Source organism: Telopea speciosissima, chromosome 10, assembly GCF_018873765.1.
Source record: "Telopea speciosissima isolate NSW1024214 ecotype Mountain lineage chromosome 10, Tspe_v1, whole genome shotgun sequence".
Lineage (NCBI taxonomy): Eukaryota > Viridiplantae > Streptophyta > Magnoliopsida > Proteales > Proteaceae > Telopea > Telopea speciosissima.
Genome location: NC_057925.1, coordinates 35,158,462 through 35,176,024, shown reverse-complemented (window position 1 = coordinate 35,176,024; position 17,563 = coordinate 35,158,462). Strand labels below are relative to the sequence as shown.

At 41.1% G+C, this 17,563-nt stretch overlaps 1 protein-coding gene across 1 annotated transcript in view; it reads right to left on the bottom strand.

Moving 5' to 3' along the window:
- LOC122644160 (protein ZINC INDUCED FACILITATOR-LIKE 1-like) overlaps nucleotides 1-17,563 on the bottom strand; it is a 114,097-nt gene that overhangs the window by 1,339 nt on the left and 95,195 nt on the right. Inside the window, exons 14-16 of the mRNA XM_043837776.1 lie at nucleotides 16,529-16,573; nucleotides 16,311-16,399; nucleotides 6,492-6,535 (exon numbers count right to left, since the gene is read on the bottom strand). Of these exons, the coding sequence (XP_043693711.1) occupies nucleotides 6,492-6,535; nucleotides 16,311-16,399; nucleotides 16,529-16,573 (178 nt within the window). The remainder of the gene's footprint in view (nucleotides 1-6,491; nucleotides 6,536-16,310; nucleotides 16,400-16,528; nucleotides 16,574-17,563) is intronic.

The following is a 17,563-nucleotide window of genomic DNA, read 5'->3' as shown; positions in this document are numbered from 1 at the left end:
AGGACTTCGTTCCTTATTGAACCAATTTTTACCCAAACCAGGCCAGGCATGTGATTGGGATTTTTTGTAATTTTAATTAATTTTTTATGGGGTTTTTAAATAGAGTTATTTTACTAAAAGATAGTTTTCCTACATCAAGTTTCCTAGTTGCTTTAGTTTCCTTGTTGAGTTAGTTTCCTAGTGGAGAGTGGTTTATATTTCATAGGATTCTTTATTTTTATATATTTGGTTGTAAGGCTTTTTTTTCTTGATGAAATATTGTTGAGAACCGTGGGATTGGATTATTAACGCTTTACCTTAGGTTACTTTAGGGTTTTATTATTTTTCCCTCTTTTACTATTTTGCCCTTTGGTTGTAATCGTCATTATAAATAAAGTGGACCTCTGTCATTAATGACAAGTCACATCATTCTCATTCTCTGATTCCAAACTTGGTATCAGAGCCCAAAACCCTAGAGAGTTTTCTTGTTCTTCGTGCTCCTCTACCACCATAGCCCCCCCTGTTGGAGGCAACTATCTCCTCGTCTAGCATGGAAGACAACTTTTGAACCATGTGCCTCTAGCTTTATCCTTCATTGCACCTAAATCACAGCGCATCCTTCCGCTACCACGACAAACTTTTTGTTCGCCTTTTGTAACTCCACCGTGATCTCTTGCTGCGCCTCTCTCTCCATCGCAACCTCTTGCCACGCCCCTTCCTGCCGTGAGTCGTGACCTCTCTGCCGCCGAGACCACCTGTTGCCGCATCCTTCCTGCCGTGAGTCGCGACCTCTCTCGGCGCTTCTCTCGTGTCGCTTCTCTCGTGCTGCAACAACAACCACCTATCGCCGCGACCCACGTTGTCGCGCCACCTGTTCGTCGGCTCCTATCGCTGGTGCTGCCGTGACTTCTAGTCGACATGCCATCTGTCTACTGCGACCCTCGTCGCCACACCACCTGTTATCAGCCTTCTCGCTGGTGCCGTCGCAACCCACGTCGTCATGCCGTTGTCAAGGAACTAAAGCTTGGGTTTCGACCTCGGAAAAAACTGAGTTGGCTCGAGATCTCGTAGTTGGGGTATGTTTTTTTCTTTCAAAACAAAGCTTTCCCACAAGTCCAATATTGCTTAAATCTGATTTATATTGAAGGAGTTATGTACTGGTCAAACTTAATTTGGTGTGCGCAAATGCTGTCAAAATCGCTTTAATGAAAATATTTTTTTGGACATCAAAACAAATGAATATTTTACCGCACTTTTGGTTTTCAGCAATGTTTTACCATATTAAGGTTTAAGGAATTTTTATATTTGAGAAAACCCCAGCATTTGAAAGTTGAAAATTGCACCTACCGCGGAAAATCCAGTTTTTGTTCTTGAACTTGGGGGTTGACCTTTTTTCCTTTTGGAAGTTGATTTTTTAACTATTTTTATTGGATTCAAATAGGGGGGTAATCGCTTATTTATGAATAATATCTTAAATAAATGAAATACAAATACATTTACTTAAATGATATTAGGCATAAATAAGTGTCTGTCCTGGTTTCTGGCATAAATAAGTGTCTGTATACCAAGGTTTGCATAGATAGATGTCTGTTTACCAAGATTTCCCACCAAGATCTTGCCTAGATCTCGAGATTTGGCACTCATATAAAGGAGTTTGTCTCGCTCGAGTTGGGGTACTTTTTCGTATCGCATGAGATCTCGCCTCGAGGTCTTGAAAAATCGAGATCTCGCGAATTTTAGTTCTATGGCCGTTCTCTGCCGTGACCCACATCGCTGCGCCATCCTTGCTGATCTCTGTTGCCACTCTATTCTACCTCTCTATCCCTAATACCTTATTTATTTCTTAGTTATCAAGATCAAAAGGAATCCAGTGTTCGAAATTTGACTGAAAATAGTCAAAATTATACGAAACTGGGCCTCAAAATGAAACCACTTGAGAAATACAAATAATGCATTATTTCACTGAAATAATTGAAATGTCAAAATTTCTGTTGAAATATTGAATTATTCTTTCATATAAAATACCAAACTTTAAGTCAAATGAGTTTAAAGGGTTGAAATTTGGGAAAATGAATCAAAATGGTAAAAATTGGGGAAATGGGTTGAATGCTTCAAAATTTTCAAGATTCAAACTCTTCCAAGCTCATCTAACCACAACAGGGTTGGAACTTCTGTGGACTCAGAGTGGACTGTTGTGGATTCAATAGTTGTTTTCTGCTGTGGATTCAGATGGTAATCAGGTGGATAGCCGATTGTCATCCTCTCTTATCTATCTTCCCTCTACTCCAATTAAAACAGGTCAATTCTGAACCTTTCCTTCAACCTTCACATGATATTTCTCTTTCTTTCTTAATTTTAATTTGACCTACTGATATACTGTTAATTAGGTTTCCGACTTGTTTATCCTCAGTTTTATGTTCTGGTTTCTAGCCCCAGGTTCTACTTTAATTTATGTTTTAAAATCCTAAATGCCATATCAATTTCAGATTTTCTATAGGCACTCAACTTCTTCAAAATTCAGTTTTCTGAATCTGAATTCCTAAATCAGATTTCATGCTGCTGTTAAGTCCTTATATTCTGTTTATTTATTAAATCAGATTATGAGTAGTGCTCTGTTTTGAACCATTAAAACCCTGCCATCGAATTTTGTTTTTTTCTGAAGTTTCAATTCTCCTAGTGCTAGTCTACCCTTTCCATATCTCTAAATCTAGCCATTGAATTACTGTCCAACTTTGATGGTTTGATCTCCTTGTCAAATAGATCAATCGACCAAGGTATTAACCTAATTAGGCCTGTTCTAATAAAGTTATTGAATTTCTATCCTGCTGGTTTGGTTCCTACCTTCCTGTGATTCTGGGTTTATTGAGGTTTTCTAACCCTAATCCTTAGTTAAGTTAGCACCCCATTACTGTTACACCAATTTTATGCTCTCCAGCCTCAATCCCTAATCAAAATACTACACTTCCCTCTTAAATCATCAGTTAATAGTCAAATTCTTAAAAGGGAAAATTATGCGTACACCCCCTATACTTTGCCTAAAGCACTACTCAACCTGAAGTTTCAAAAATTGCACTTGTATACCCCTCCTATTTATAAAAAAGTACAAAATTGGCCGTCCCTTAACAACTCAACGTTAAGTGATGATGTGGAGTATACTTTAGACATGAAATGACTCTTATACTCTCATGTGTCTGAGTCTCCTCCCCTTCTTTAGACATCAAATAACTCTTATACCCTTATGCGTCTGAGTCTTCTCCCCCACTCTGGCAACCGACCTTCTTCTCCCTCTCCAGCTCTGCAATTCTCTCCTCTTCCCCCTGACCCCTTTAGTTTCCCTTACTCTCCCACCGGCGAAAGCAGAACCGGCGTTCCCCAATGAACTCTATTCATTCCCCAGTGGAAAACGTCTGTAGAGCGATTCCCCAGTGAACTCTATTGATCGAAGGGCAAGATTCTCCGCCGAAATGTGATTCGAACACCGCTTCGCAGAATGATTTCCAATTTTGATATCTTGACTGAAATCTTGAATGAAAGGGCTTTGATAACATCAGACACGAGCTTGATGGTGAAACCGAAGAACCAGCAGCAAACCCTCTTCTCTTACCTCTTTTTCTCTCTCTCGCCGGTTTTTTTTTTTTTGTGAAGAAAGCTGAACGAAGAAGAAGATGGAAGAAGAATCGAGCAGTGAGGAAGAAGATGGAGGTGCAGCCATGGATATTGGAGGCGGGGGGGTTTCGGGATTACCTGGGATCACAGGGATGTGGCAGCCATGGCTACTGGAGTGCTCGATTCCTTTTTCTTCTTCTGAATTTAATCTCTCCATTAAAGAAGAGAGAAGAGCAAAACCCTTCACAACGCCAAGTCTGACATCTCCATAGCCCTAAAAAAGGCCAAACTCATCAAGGTCAGACTCAAAGCCCTAGACTGAGCCAATGCAGCCAATCGAAGCCTACCAGGCTGTGGGCCTGGAAGCTCCTCTGATCGCACACGAACATCCGTGGTGAGCAGCCTCAGGAAGAAACTCACGGACTCCATGGAAGGGTTCAACAAGCTTAGGGAACAGATCTTAGGAGAGTGCAGGGAGATGGCGGAGAGGAGATACTATATGGTGATGGGAAAGAAACCGGATCTTCTTCTAGGCCGCTTAGATTCAGCGTGAGAGAATGCGCCAGAACAGAGGAACAGGGCTTGTTCGCTTCTTCGCCGGAGACAGGGTGGTGAGGTTTGGGGAAGACGATCGGTTTGTGTTAAGGGTAAGGGGAAAGGATAAAAGAGTCATTTCATGTCCAAAGTAAAGCCCACGTCTAAAATAAAGCATACAGTGCACTTTCTAGTAGTCCATATTTACTGCACTTCTACCCATCAATTTTCAACTTGGGTAGAACTGGCCTAATACAGTATTTCAGCAGCCAGGAGAGAGGATAAGAAGAAGAAGAGATCAGGTTCTCAAATGGGTTTGCTATTGTTCAGGTATAGATCTGTCCCTTTTCTCCACAAATAAGCTGCTTCTTCCTCAACATCATTAACCCTGATAGTGTTTGTGGTAACTATGTTTTCATGGAGAATGCATTCAGCCACTTCTTGGCTGATGAGTTATTATGGTTGTTGTCTCGAGAAAATCTTTGTACCTAGCTCTGTATCCTACTATTTAGTGCCTCTTTGGCCTTTGTTATTGTAGTATATGTTGGAAAAGGAATTCAATTCTGATTCCTACAAGGAAAACCCGGGGGTAATTTGCTAATTACCCCATCACTTAGTACTAAGGTTTTACACTATATATAGATATGCTGTGAAAACTGTAGTACATGCTCTCATAATTGTTCAACACAATAGTTGAGGTTTTCCATCCTCTCCAGTGAATCAGTGCTCTCTCCTCTACCAGTCTGTGATCAGGGTTTTGGGAAAAACCTAATTGATTGTGGAGGAGCTCGCATTCTAGGGAGCATAAAGTTGTACGTGTGCGTGGGACTCATTGCAAAAGGATTAAGATCGTGTGGAGACTTTGCGCTTGTGATGTTTCAAGTAACGATTGAAACCCTAAGTTTCGTTATAAGATCAAATGGTTTCTCCTATTGGTTGCATCAATTCGAATTCGCTTCCGCTGAATACACTATACAGATTGTACTGTGTTTCATCTGGTTAGCAAAATTTATCTACTATATCACCCAAAGAAAGGGAGAGAAAATGCAAGGAAATAATAATCCAATCAAAATGAAATCTAGATACTTGGTAATATCACCAATTACAGTAGTGGTGCAACTAGAATCCATGTGGAGCTAGAGATAGATGTAGATGAGCTGTTTGATTCTAGACATTGCCTTATGCTGCCCCAGTCTTGGGCCCAAGATAGAGAAATTTCGTGGTGCCAGGCAGGCAAAAATTGGGGCCTAAAATCAGGCTAAAAAGGGGTCAAAAGTCCATTGAATGGTTTAATTCTTGTGTTAAATTCAATCTAACCTTTTTCCCCCCCTTTTAATGGACAGTGATATCTGAACACCAGATTGGTTTTGGAGTTTGTGCTGCTCCTACCCTTCCTTGGATGTCTAAAAAACAAATGGGAAAAAAAAAAAAAAAAATCAAGGAGAGTTTGTTGCTTAGAAGCTCAGTTGGTGAGGTGCGGACCACAGAGGACACATTAGGACCTCCAAGAGAGAAAGAAGATATGAGGGTGTATGAAATTGTACTGAGAAAGGGACAGAAAATCCTAATCTGGAGTGGGAATAAGATTTAGATACGGTTTTCTTTCTCTCTCCCCCAAAATCAATATTGTCTTTTTTCTTGGGGCAGTTTAAGACTGGGTGTTTGAAGGTGGGTTTTCTGTTTGTGTTGGGGCGGGGTGCACAGTTCTTGTTTGGTGTCATGATTTTTTGGGGTTAGTTGGGGAGAGAATTTTTCCACCCTAGTTAATCCTCCTGTTGGGTATCCTTTGTCTTAGCCCCTCTTGTATTGTATCTTTTTTTCTACTTTCACCCTAATGAATTTCTTCGTTGTTGTTGCTTATCTAAATAAAAGCGGCGTACCCAGTGCATGAGGCTCCTGCCACTGCAGGGTCTGGGGAGGGTCATAATGTACGCAGTTTACCCCCGCTTTGCGGAGAGGCTGTTTCATGACTCGAACGAACGACTATTTGTTGTTGCTTATCTCAAACAAAAAAATATTCTGTTCTTCCCAGTTATGATCAGTAGAAACACAGGAGTCTGGGACCCAGATTTTGACATATCTGCCCTATATATCCTATTCAAAAAATATTGTGATACACCTACAAAAGTACAAAACCATCTAATGTATTTCATTCAATTGTGGAATCTGTTCTTCAACTTGCAGAACAATCCCAAAGGATCAGTTGAACAATTTGTTGCTGGGATGCTGCCCTAGAAGGGGGGAGGGGAAAGGAATTCCAATGTGGGGTTCATCTTATGAGCACCCCGGAAAGAAAAATCTAAATTTCTGAGGAAAACCTAACAAAACAAAAATGTCATCTTTGTAGTAATACTTAACAAGGTATCACATACCTGGGAGAAAGGAAGCATCCTGACGTTTTTGTGCCCAAGACAACCTGAAATTCAGAAGTCATTAATCATTAAATGACAAAATTGAGCAAAAAGGTAAATTCAATTCTTTAAATTGTAATGTAAAATTTGAGGTCACACACAATTGTTTTGTAAAGTTTTTAGGTAACACACACAAGCTATACAATACAACGAAATTTTACTGCTGATTTTCATCACTGTAATGAATAGTAAACAAATTGTCCTAATCCAGGGTTTTATGGAAAAATATAATGGAAGTTCATCCATAACTTATGGAAACTGAAAAGGGATGGTATATGGAGTTCTGTTAAGATCATTTGGAATGCTATGGATTAGGGCATGACTTATCTTTTCCCATTCTTCTTTTTTATTTATTTTGATTCTTTTTAAAGGAGGAGAGGAAATAAGGGGAGGCTAGGATTTGTTATTTTCTACAGTCATTGTTATCAAACAAATGATGCAAATAAATCACTGATGTGGGCTTATTTTCGTGGACATAAGCCTTGGGATGGGTTTTATACATGTTGGGCCAGTGGTTCAAATTGTAATAGACCAAGTTTTTTTTTTTTTTGGATGAATAAGAATTATATTACGAAGAAAGAAGGAGGAATATACAGGCCTGAGGGCAATCAAACCAAAGAAAAGAGAGAACAAGAAAGCCTAGAGCTAACTAGGCTGCAAATGGAGAGAGGAAGACCCTAGGATACTGTTAACAAAACAGGTTTGTGGAATAATGCTTGAATCAATGAGATCAGTCAAGCTCTCTATTTATAATAATAAAAGAGATTACAAGAGGAAACACTGTTCACGATACTGTTCACGTGAACAGTGTCACAGCCCTAATTACATTTCTACCATTGGTCATAAATACATAAATAAAGAATAAATAAAACACCCAAAAGACCAGAATACCATGAGGGTATTCTGGTGTACATAATTTAACACTCCCCCTCAAGTTGGTGCAAATATATCAATCATGCCCAACTTGACTAGAATGGGATGGAACAATTTCCCAGATAATCCCTTAGTAAAGATATTAGCAACCTGATCAGTAGACTTTACAAAGGGACACAAATCAACCCTTCTTCCAGCTTTTCCTTGATGAAATGCCTGTCCACTTCAACATGTTTAGTGCGATCATGCTGTACCGGGTTGTGTGCAATGCTGATTGCAGCTTTGTTATCACAGTACAACATCATCGGAAGATGAATAGGAACACCAAGATCTTGCAGCAAGCCTTTCAACCAAAGTAACTCACAAATGCCCTGTGCCATAGCTCGAAACTCGGCTTCAGCACTAGAACGAGCCACCATATTCTGCTTCTTGCTACGCCAAGTGACCAAATTGCCTCCTACAAAAGAACAGTACCCAGAGATAGACTTCCGATCTGCAGAACCAGCCCAGTCAGCATCGGTATACGCCTCTACCCGTAGGTTCCCATTAGGAGACAGAAGAATGCCTTTTCCAGGAGCTGACCTCAAGTAGTGGAGAATCCGAATAACAGCCTCCATGTGAGAAGAATACGGATCATGCATGAACTGACTCACAGTACTCACAGCAACAGCAATATCTGGACGAGTGTGTGAGAGATAAATCAACTTTCCCACTAGGCGTTGGTACCGGCCTTTATCAATAGGTTCACCCTCCTTTTCTTTGAGATGAACAGTAGCCTTCATAGGAGTATCTGAAGGGTGACATCCTAAATGACTAGTTTCAGCCAATAAGTCTAGGACATACTTCCTTTGGGAGAGAAAGATGCTTTTAGAAGATCTGGCAACCTCAATCCCAAGAAAGTACCGTAGTGGCCCTAGATCTTTAATCTCGAATTACTGCCTAAGAAACCTCTTCAACCTGCTGATTACATCCCCATCATTGCCTGTAACCACAATGTCATCCACATACACTATAAGAACAGTAACCTTCTCATCAGCCCTCTTTATAAAGAGAGTATGATCAGCATTACTTTGCTTGTAGCCAACGGATGTCATTGCCTTGTGGAACCAACCAAACCATGCTCGAGGTGACTGCTCAGCCCATACAATGCTCGCTTTAATTTGCACACCTTGCCTTTATTATTGTCAGAAGAAAAACCTGGTGGAATATCCATGTATACCTCCTCACAAAGTTCCCCATTTAGGAAGGCATTCTTCACATCCAACTATTGTAAATCCCATCCAAGATTAACTGCACACGATAGAAAAACCCAAACTGTATTCAATTTTGCAACAGGGGGCAAAAGTCTCCTGATAGTCAATCCCATATGTTTGGGTGAAACCCTTTGCAACCAAACGTGCCTTATACCGATCCACAGACGCATCAATCTTTTGTTTGACCACAAACACCCATTTACATCCCACTGGTTTTTTTCCTGGAGGGAGGGTTACAAGATCCCAAGTGTTATTTTTTTCTAAAGCTCTCATTTCTTCCAACATAGCTGCCTTCCACTTTCTATCTGTATATGCTTCCTGCCAGTTTTTAGGAATAAAATAGAAGAAAGAGAGGACACAAATGCACGAAAAGATGGAGAAAGATAACTATAAGAAATAAAGCGAGAAATGGGATGCAGGGTGCAAGTCCTAGTACCTTTTCGATGAGCAATAGGTAGATCGGAAGGAGAGGTCTCACCACAAGGAGGAGGATCTGACTCCTGGTTCGGCAATTGGATAGGTATTGGTGCCACAGTGGATTGATGCTGCCCTCTGTCGGGGTGTCTCTTGTAGGTGATGATATTAGAGTTGTCAATTCTCTTCTGAAATTCACTAATGGTTCTTTGGACTAGAGTCAACTCCCCTTGACAATGATCATTGCCACCATTATTTCCTACACACTCCCCCTATAAAGGAGCCCCTACAGATGAAGGGTCAGCCGCCAAAGGAGGCTGGGCAGCAGCCAAAGGAGTATGGACAGCAACGGTAGGAGGCTGGGCAGCAGCGATAGGAAGCTGGGCAGCAGCCAAAGGAGAAATTTCAAGGGGAGGAAACACAAGCACATCTTCACTGGAACTAGAATTCTCCCCCTAAAGATGTGTAGACTGATAATACGCAAGACTTTCATGAAAGACCACATCCATACTGACCAAAGTACGACGAGAAGGAGGGTGGTAACACTTAAACCTTTCTGGGTTGGAGAGTAACCCAAAAAAATACAACTTAACCCACGAGGATCAAATTTGCCATGAGGTTTAGTGTCTTTGGCATAACACACACAACCAAAAACTTTGGGAGGAACTACAAAGGTGGAATTTCCATGTAAAATATCGACCGGACTGCGGGAGTCAAGAACACGGGAAGGCAACCGATTAATAAGATAGGTTGTAGTAAGAATAGCATCCCCCCAATATTGGGAGGGAACATGGCGCGAAAACATAAATGCCCTGGCCACTTCCAACAAGTGTCGGTTCTTCCTTTCAGCCACACCATTTTGGGCTGGGGTATCAAGTATCAACACAACTTGTCGGATGAACAATCCCATTATCTTCTGAAATTGAGTCTCTGTATAGTCAGTCCCATTATCATTTCTCAAGACTTTGAGAGTAGCATTGAACTGAGTTTTGACCATGTTATGGAAATGCTGAAAACAAGAAAAAACTTGACTTTTGGTGTGTAAAAGATAAACCCATGTGTGTCTAGAATGACAATCAATAAAGGAGACAAACCAACCGTGACCAGAAACCGAAGTCTTACGACATCAAAATGTACTAATTGAAAAAGTGAAGAACTCCTTTTATTAGAAATAGAATAAGTTGAATGTGTCTGTTTGGCCAGAACACAAGACTCACAAAAGAAATCGGTCTTATCACAATGTTTGACCGAAGTAGGAAATAAAGATGCTATGATGCCTAAGGGGGGGGGGGGTGACCTAATCTAGAGTACCACTGATAAATTTCAGAATATACTAAGGAATTCTGATGTAGTGGTAGTAATGGAGGTGGAGTGAGACGTCCATCATCAAGCAGGTATAGGCCACCATGCACTTTACCCAATCCAATCGTCTTCCCGGAGTCCAGATCCTGAAAAACATAATGGGAAGGAAAAAATGTTACTTTGCAGTTAAGATCACGAGTTATACTACTAATAGGAAGAAGGTTAGTAGTAAAATTTGGAATATGTAAAACATTAGACAAAGGAAGGGAAGGAGTGCAGTTAATGATTCCTTTTCCAGAAATGGAGGAAAGGGAACCATCAGCCACCTTGACTTTGTCTTTCCCAGAGGTAGGAGAATAACGATGGAAGAGGCTAGAGGACCTGGTCATGTGATCTGTAACTTCAGAATCAATGATCCAAGGATGGGAAGCTACAAAGGCACAATGGCCACCAAACGAAATACCTGACCGAGCAAAGTGTGAACTTGAGGGAGTAGACAAAGTAGCAGTAGCTGGTGTAGTAGAGGCAGCAGTAGTGGAAGACGTTAGCACATGTAGGCATGCTTGTAAATCCTCCTGAGATAGGCCAGTATCAGTAGTAGGGGCTGCAGTGATAGACTCAGAGTGATTGGCCTTGGTTTTCGCTTGGCAGCCCGTTTAGCCTCAAAGTCAGCGGGCTTCCCATGAAGTTTCCAACATTTGTTCTTGGTGTGATAAGGCTTATGACAATGCTCACAAGTAATGGTGCCGATAGTAGTACCACCCACAGAAGTTTGAGCAGGGGCATCCGATAGCAACTTACAACAACTGTCGGTTCTTGCATTCAGCAACTCCATTTTGAGCAGGGGCATCCATACAAGAAGTTTGATGAATTATCCCATGGGTATCCAAATAGGAGTGAAAGGCACCATCCATGTATTCTTTTCCATTGTCCGACCAGAGAATTTTCACCTTGGCATCGAACTGGGTCTAGACCATCTTATGAAATAGGGTGAAACAAGTGAAGATGTCACTCTTACTATGCATCAAATAGACCCAAGTGGTCCGACTATAATAGTCAATGAAGGTGACAAACCATCGAAATCCAGAAGTAGAAACACACTGGGCAAGGCCCCACACATCAGAGTGTATTAAACTAAATGGACTCATACTTCTATTATCAGAAATAGGATAAACACTTCTAGTGCTTTGCCAAAGTGCAAGCATCACAAGAAAAATTATTCGGAATACAACCTTTCAATAAACTAGGAAATAGAACTAGTATAAAACACCCAACGGTGGATGACCCAAACGACAATGCCAATTATTCAACTCAAATACTGCAGAATCAAAATCAGAAGACGCATGATGGGATGCCAAAGCTGCCCGTGAACTATCAAGCACTTACAAACCACCAACCACCTCACCATATGCAATCGTACTGCCCATTTCCAAGTCCTGGAATAAATAATGGTTCGGAAAAAATGTCACTTTACAGTTTAAATCCTTGGTTAAGCTACTAATGGAAAGCAAATTAGTAGAGAATTTAGGGACATATAACACAAATGAAAGGCAAAGAGAGGAAGTGCACTACACGGATCGTTTTCCCGAGATAGGAGAAAGAGACCCATCAGCAACACGAACCTTATTATGACCAGCAAAAGGGGAATATTTGAAAAAGGAGAGGAAGAACCTGTCATATGGTCGGTTGCCCCTGAGTCAATAACCCAAGAATCGGGTATGATTGAGGTGCAGCTCCCACCAAATGGAATACCTGTGGAAGAAGTGGTAATGTGATTGGAAGGCAGAGAAATAGCCGAAGCAGCCAATGAAGTAGAAACAGATGCCAAAGCAGCCAATGAAGTAGATATAGATGCCGAAGAAGACGTGTCCAATCGAGTCATCATATCCAGGAGATTTTGCAGTTCAGCTACAACATGGGAAAGAGATCGGTCGGGCTGCTCTTTTGTAGAGGCCTGACTGGCATGGGTATTGGTGGGCCGATTGGAACCACCCTTCCCACGCCCACGAGTATCTGCAGGGCGACCATGAAGCTTCCAACATCGGTCCTTTGTGTGCACTTCATTCCCACAATGATCACACTTAATAGGGGCCGATCACCAGATGTCCGATCACTAACAACAGTACAGGAATTATTCCCTCGGGAAGAAGATTGGGAACCAAAAAGAAGGGTCGATCATTCTCGAGTAACAGGAGTAACCATGGTTGTACGCCTACTGTCTTTAGTTGAAAGAATCGCATAGGCCTGCTCAAGAGTTGGTAGAGGATCACAATTCAGAATATTGGCCCGGATTTGATCAAACTCAATATTGAGGCCAGCCAAAAAATCAAAGACACGCAAACCATCTTCCCACTTCCGGAAAGTTGTTTCATCAACATCATAGGTTGCAGTGAAGGTGCCCAGAAAATCCAACTACTGCCACATAGTGCACATTTTATTATAATATTGAGAAAGGGACAACTCCAACTGCTTGGTAGAGTGGATCTTATAACGAAGCTCATAGCAGTGAGCGGCATTCCCGACCTGAGAATAGGTGTCCTGGGCTGTCTTCTATATTTTGGCAGCCGTATCAAGGAGAAGGTAACGCCCAACAATTTCTTGGTCTATCGAATAACAGGATAGGATATGACCACGAAATTAAAATTAATCTATCGATCCTTCGTAGGACCAGCCTGACAGTAGTGGCCGTGATGTAGCCAGAGAGACCACAGGAACCAATTGCGAACAAGTAACAACGAGACCACAAGAGATAGTTGCTGCCATTTAATTTGATAGGGTTCATCGAAAACGGAAGTAAGTCACGTTGCAATGAACCATCAGGGCCAAAGGAAGCAGAAGTGATCTCCGGAACGTCAGGCATGGTAGCTAGTAAAGAAACAGAAATAGAAACAAATCCTCCAAAAAAATCAGATCATAAGGAGGGGGAAAAACAACCCTTGGTGGGAGTCAATTCACCACCAAGGATGGGGAAAAAAAAGACGTCAAAAGAGAGTAGACCTCTCATGAGAAAGAGGGGAGGAGAGAGGTCTGCAGGAAAGCTAGAAGGGGCTGGCGGTGGTGGCGAAAGGGTGTAAGAGGTGGTGGAGGGTTGGGGAAAGATAGCGGAAGGCCTGGCGGTAGTGGTGGAGGGTTAGCGGAAGGTTGTAGGAGGTTGGCAGTGGCTGGCGGAGACTGGGGGAGGGTGGTGGTGGCTGGCGGTGATGTTCTTAGGGCAGAATTACAAAGAAGAGAAAGAGAGAAAAAAAGGAAAAAAAAAACTTATATTCCATATTCCTGGAATATTTTTGGCTTTGATACCATGTTGAATTCCGTGAATATTGGCTTGAGTCACAGTAACTACAACCATCTTTATTTATAATGTAAAGAAAAACATTCTGGAATAGGTACAAGGACATAATTACCCCTAGGAAAATTTTACCCTTGAACCCATATTACAACAAATACATTAGTCATAGACACCCTACTTCACTAGTCTTCCATGATCCAACTCCCAACAATACAATCGACCTCTTTGTAGTGATGTGGCAACCCCCAGTGGTGTATCCTAGTTGTATTAAGTGATGATGTGGTCAAAAAGTCAAGAAACAAGGTTTTCTTCCTTCTCTGTCGAATTACTTCGAAATTTCAAAGTGTGCTCTCGAGTTGGTGCTTTTTTATAGTGTGGAATGTAACATTTTCCAAAATTCCGGCGAGACAGTACAAAGTACCAAAATTTCGGTCGAGATATTCGAGTTTGTGCATATTCTGTGTCTCATATGTAAACTTGCCTCGAGAAGCTCGAGATTCTCGAGTTTTCCGAGATATCGCCGAGATCTGGGCGAGTTTTAGAACTATGTTACAGAGTATTGTTGATAATACTCTGTTCATCAAGAAGAATGGTGTGCTGATTACTGTTCTTATTGTATATGTCGATGACATCGTGACATTAGTGAAATAGCCCGGTTGAAGACTTTCCTTGGTACTGTATTTGAGATTAAAGATCTGGGAAAACTATGGTACTTCCTTGGGATTGAGGTTGCACGATCCAATCGAGGTATCTTCCTTTCTCAACGGGAGTATACACTCGACCTTTTGTCCGACATTGGGATGTTAGGGTACAAAACTGCAGATACCCCTCAAGGCAAATTTTCATCTTAAGCAGAAGGATGGTAAACCTATGGAGAAAGGGGGATATCAAAGATTGGTTGCGAAATTAATTTATTTCTCTCACACTAGGCCAGACATTACATTTGCTGTTAGTATGGTTAGTCAATACATGCATGATCCATACTTTGGACACTTGGAAGTTGTTTATAGGATCTTGAGGTACCTAAAGTCAAGCTTTCCTGCTCAGACGCTACATCCAAGTTTCCAGTTCTTGCTGCCTTTGTTGGAACAACATTGAAGACTCTGATCATCTGTTCTTTGAATGCCCTACCTCTAATGCCATCTGGAAGGGTATCCTTTCTAAGTGCTGGCCTACCCAAAGAAGAATCCTGCCTTTCTCTAGAGAATGGATTTGGGTAGATATGACCTTTGGAGGCAACTCTATTTGTGACACGGTTGGGAAGTTGGCTTTTTGTGCTGCCATCAACCATATATGGATGGAGAGAAATATTAGGAAATGGACCTCCAATTCTTGGTCTTTTCATCAGATTTGGGATTCCATTTCCTTCAAAATTTCCTCCAAACTGTTGTCAGCTCCCCCCTCTTTTTGTGCTGACACCCCAAGGAACAGGCTTATTGTTGTCTCCTAGGGTGTCCTAAATGTTTCTTTTTCTGCTTCAGCAGCCTCTAGCTGATAGCTTTATGTAGCCGTGGGCTGTTGTTTCCCCCCTTGGGGGCTCTTGTTGTTTTTCTCTTTTTCCTTGGTAATGAATTCTTTATTCACCCAAAAAAAAAGTCTGCGCCTGGTCAAGGGGTTCTTTTTTCTTCTCATGATCATCTACGCATTTAAGCTTACACTGATGCTAATTGGGCTTGTTCACCTGACGACAGATGATCCACCTTCGGATATTGTACTCTGGTTAGTGGAAACCTTGTTACTTGGCAAGGCAAGAAGCAGGCAGTGGTTGCTCGTTCTAGTACAGAAGATGAGTTTAGGGCTATGGCCCATGGTATTTTTGAACTTCTCTGGCTTCAGGGTCTTCTCCAAGATCTGTGTGTCCTTGTTCATCTTCCCATGCAACTTTTTTGTGACAGCAAATCAGCCATTAGTATTGCACACAACCAAATTAGTTCAACATGATCAGACGAAGCAAATTGGGATTGATCATTACTTCATCAAGGAGAAGTTAGAACAAGGCATCATTCGTGTCCCTTTTATCACATTTGCAGAGTAGCTGGCAGATGTTTCACTAAGAGCTTATCTAGAAAAAAATTTCATCCAATTATTTCCAAGTTGGGCATGATTGATATCTATGCGCCAACTTGAGGGGGAGTCTTGTAATTTGGGTACAAGGGTAATTTTGTCTTATTTTATCCCTTAGGGGTATTCTTGTGCTTGTACCTATTCTAGAACAGTCCCTAGTCTATTATAAAAAAGTGGGCTTTGGACATAATGTCACAAGCCATTATTCCCAATTTCGTGAGAGAAAAAAGAAAAAAGAAAAAAAAAAAACAGGGAGCCATCAACACTGCTATGGCTCTACCTCCCAAAGGAACACCAACAGGGTAAAGAAACAGATACTTTATGATCTCGCCAGAGCTTTCTCTTCCTCTGCTTAATTGGCTTCTGTTCTCTGTTTACAGGTTGTGTCTCAACAGTATCAACCCATATCTGTCTTGGGTTGTGTCGACCGAGATGGGTCAATAGATTTTTTTTTCTTCATGTTTTGTCTCAGCATGTATTGTTCTGAGAGGGTCTAACATGATACGTATTAGATACATAATGAAACATAACAGCTTGACAATGGCATAACCTAAAGAGAGCTATAATGATTTCCAAGAGGATACTTACAGAATGCCTCCTCCAGCAGGACCAACTGCTTTGAAAAAAGACATAGCCGTCATAGAGATGCCATTTGCAGCACCTCGGTGGTGTTGATCCTGTTGTTCAATTATAAATTCAAATAAGCATAAAAATAAAATATGTTTGAGTGCTCAAAGTTCCATTTAACCAGAAAGAATAAGAAAAGAAAGAGAACAGAGATAAGCAAAACGAGATTGAAGCATTACCACTGCATTATTCTGTAGAATGAATGTCCCTGTGATAATGGAAACCTATTCAAATTTAGACAAATCATGCGTAAGGGAAACATGAAAAGAAAAGAACCGGCATAAATTTTATGATACTGTAATCATATGAATAACTAAACCATTAACTTTATTAAAGAATGAAAAATGCACCAAACTAACATAATGTGAGCGGCTGTGAGGGTACTTTCTTGTAGGTCTATGCATAATTGTATATTGACAATGTTAGCATAAACAAGTTGAAATATATAGGGAAGTCAAATTTAAGAAGCATGACTGTTGCTATTCATATACTTTAGTTGTTATCCTTTTTTTTGGGAACTGCACCAACCTTTTTGTTTTATATGGAGAAAATTAAATTGTATTGATCATAACTCATGATCAAAAAGCAACCTGTACACTCAGGATGCAGTAAATTTTCGTATGGTCCATATCTGGACCCTCTACAATCCTTATGCCACCTATAACCTTACCCCTATACCCTTTTTACAAATTCAGGGAAACCAACAAAAAGTCCCCACCCATTTACAAAATCATCCCACCTTGCCAAAACACCATTCATATTAAACTTCCTAAAATCAGGCACCACAAAACACCAAAAGGAGATCACCTCATGGCTTTCTTGCTACTCTATCTGTTGGTTTTCCTCAATTTGAAAATGCGTGCAGTCTTTTCCCTCCAAATACACCACCACATCACAAATGGGATCAGCTTTCTTACCATACAAGACTTTCCTTCTAGAGGCCCATCATCTCATTCAGCCATTCAACAAGGACAGGCAATAGGAGACCAGAGAAGGACCAGGCAACCCCAACCACTGGAGAAAACCTCTTCCATACAACAGTTGCAAACTACATTTTAAGAGCAGGTGATTGATGTTTCCTTCACCTTCATGATATAAACAACATTCATTTCTCAATCTCCACCCTCTTTTGATCCGGATATCTATCATCCAGATTTCTCCAAATTAGAGTCCACATAAAGAACGAGATCCATGGTGGAAGCCACCTATACCAA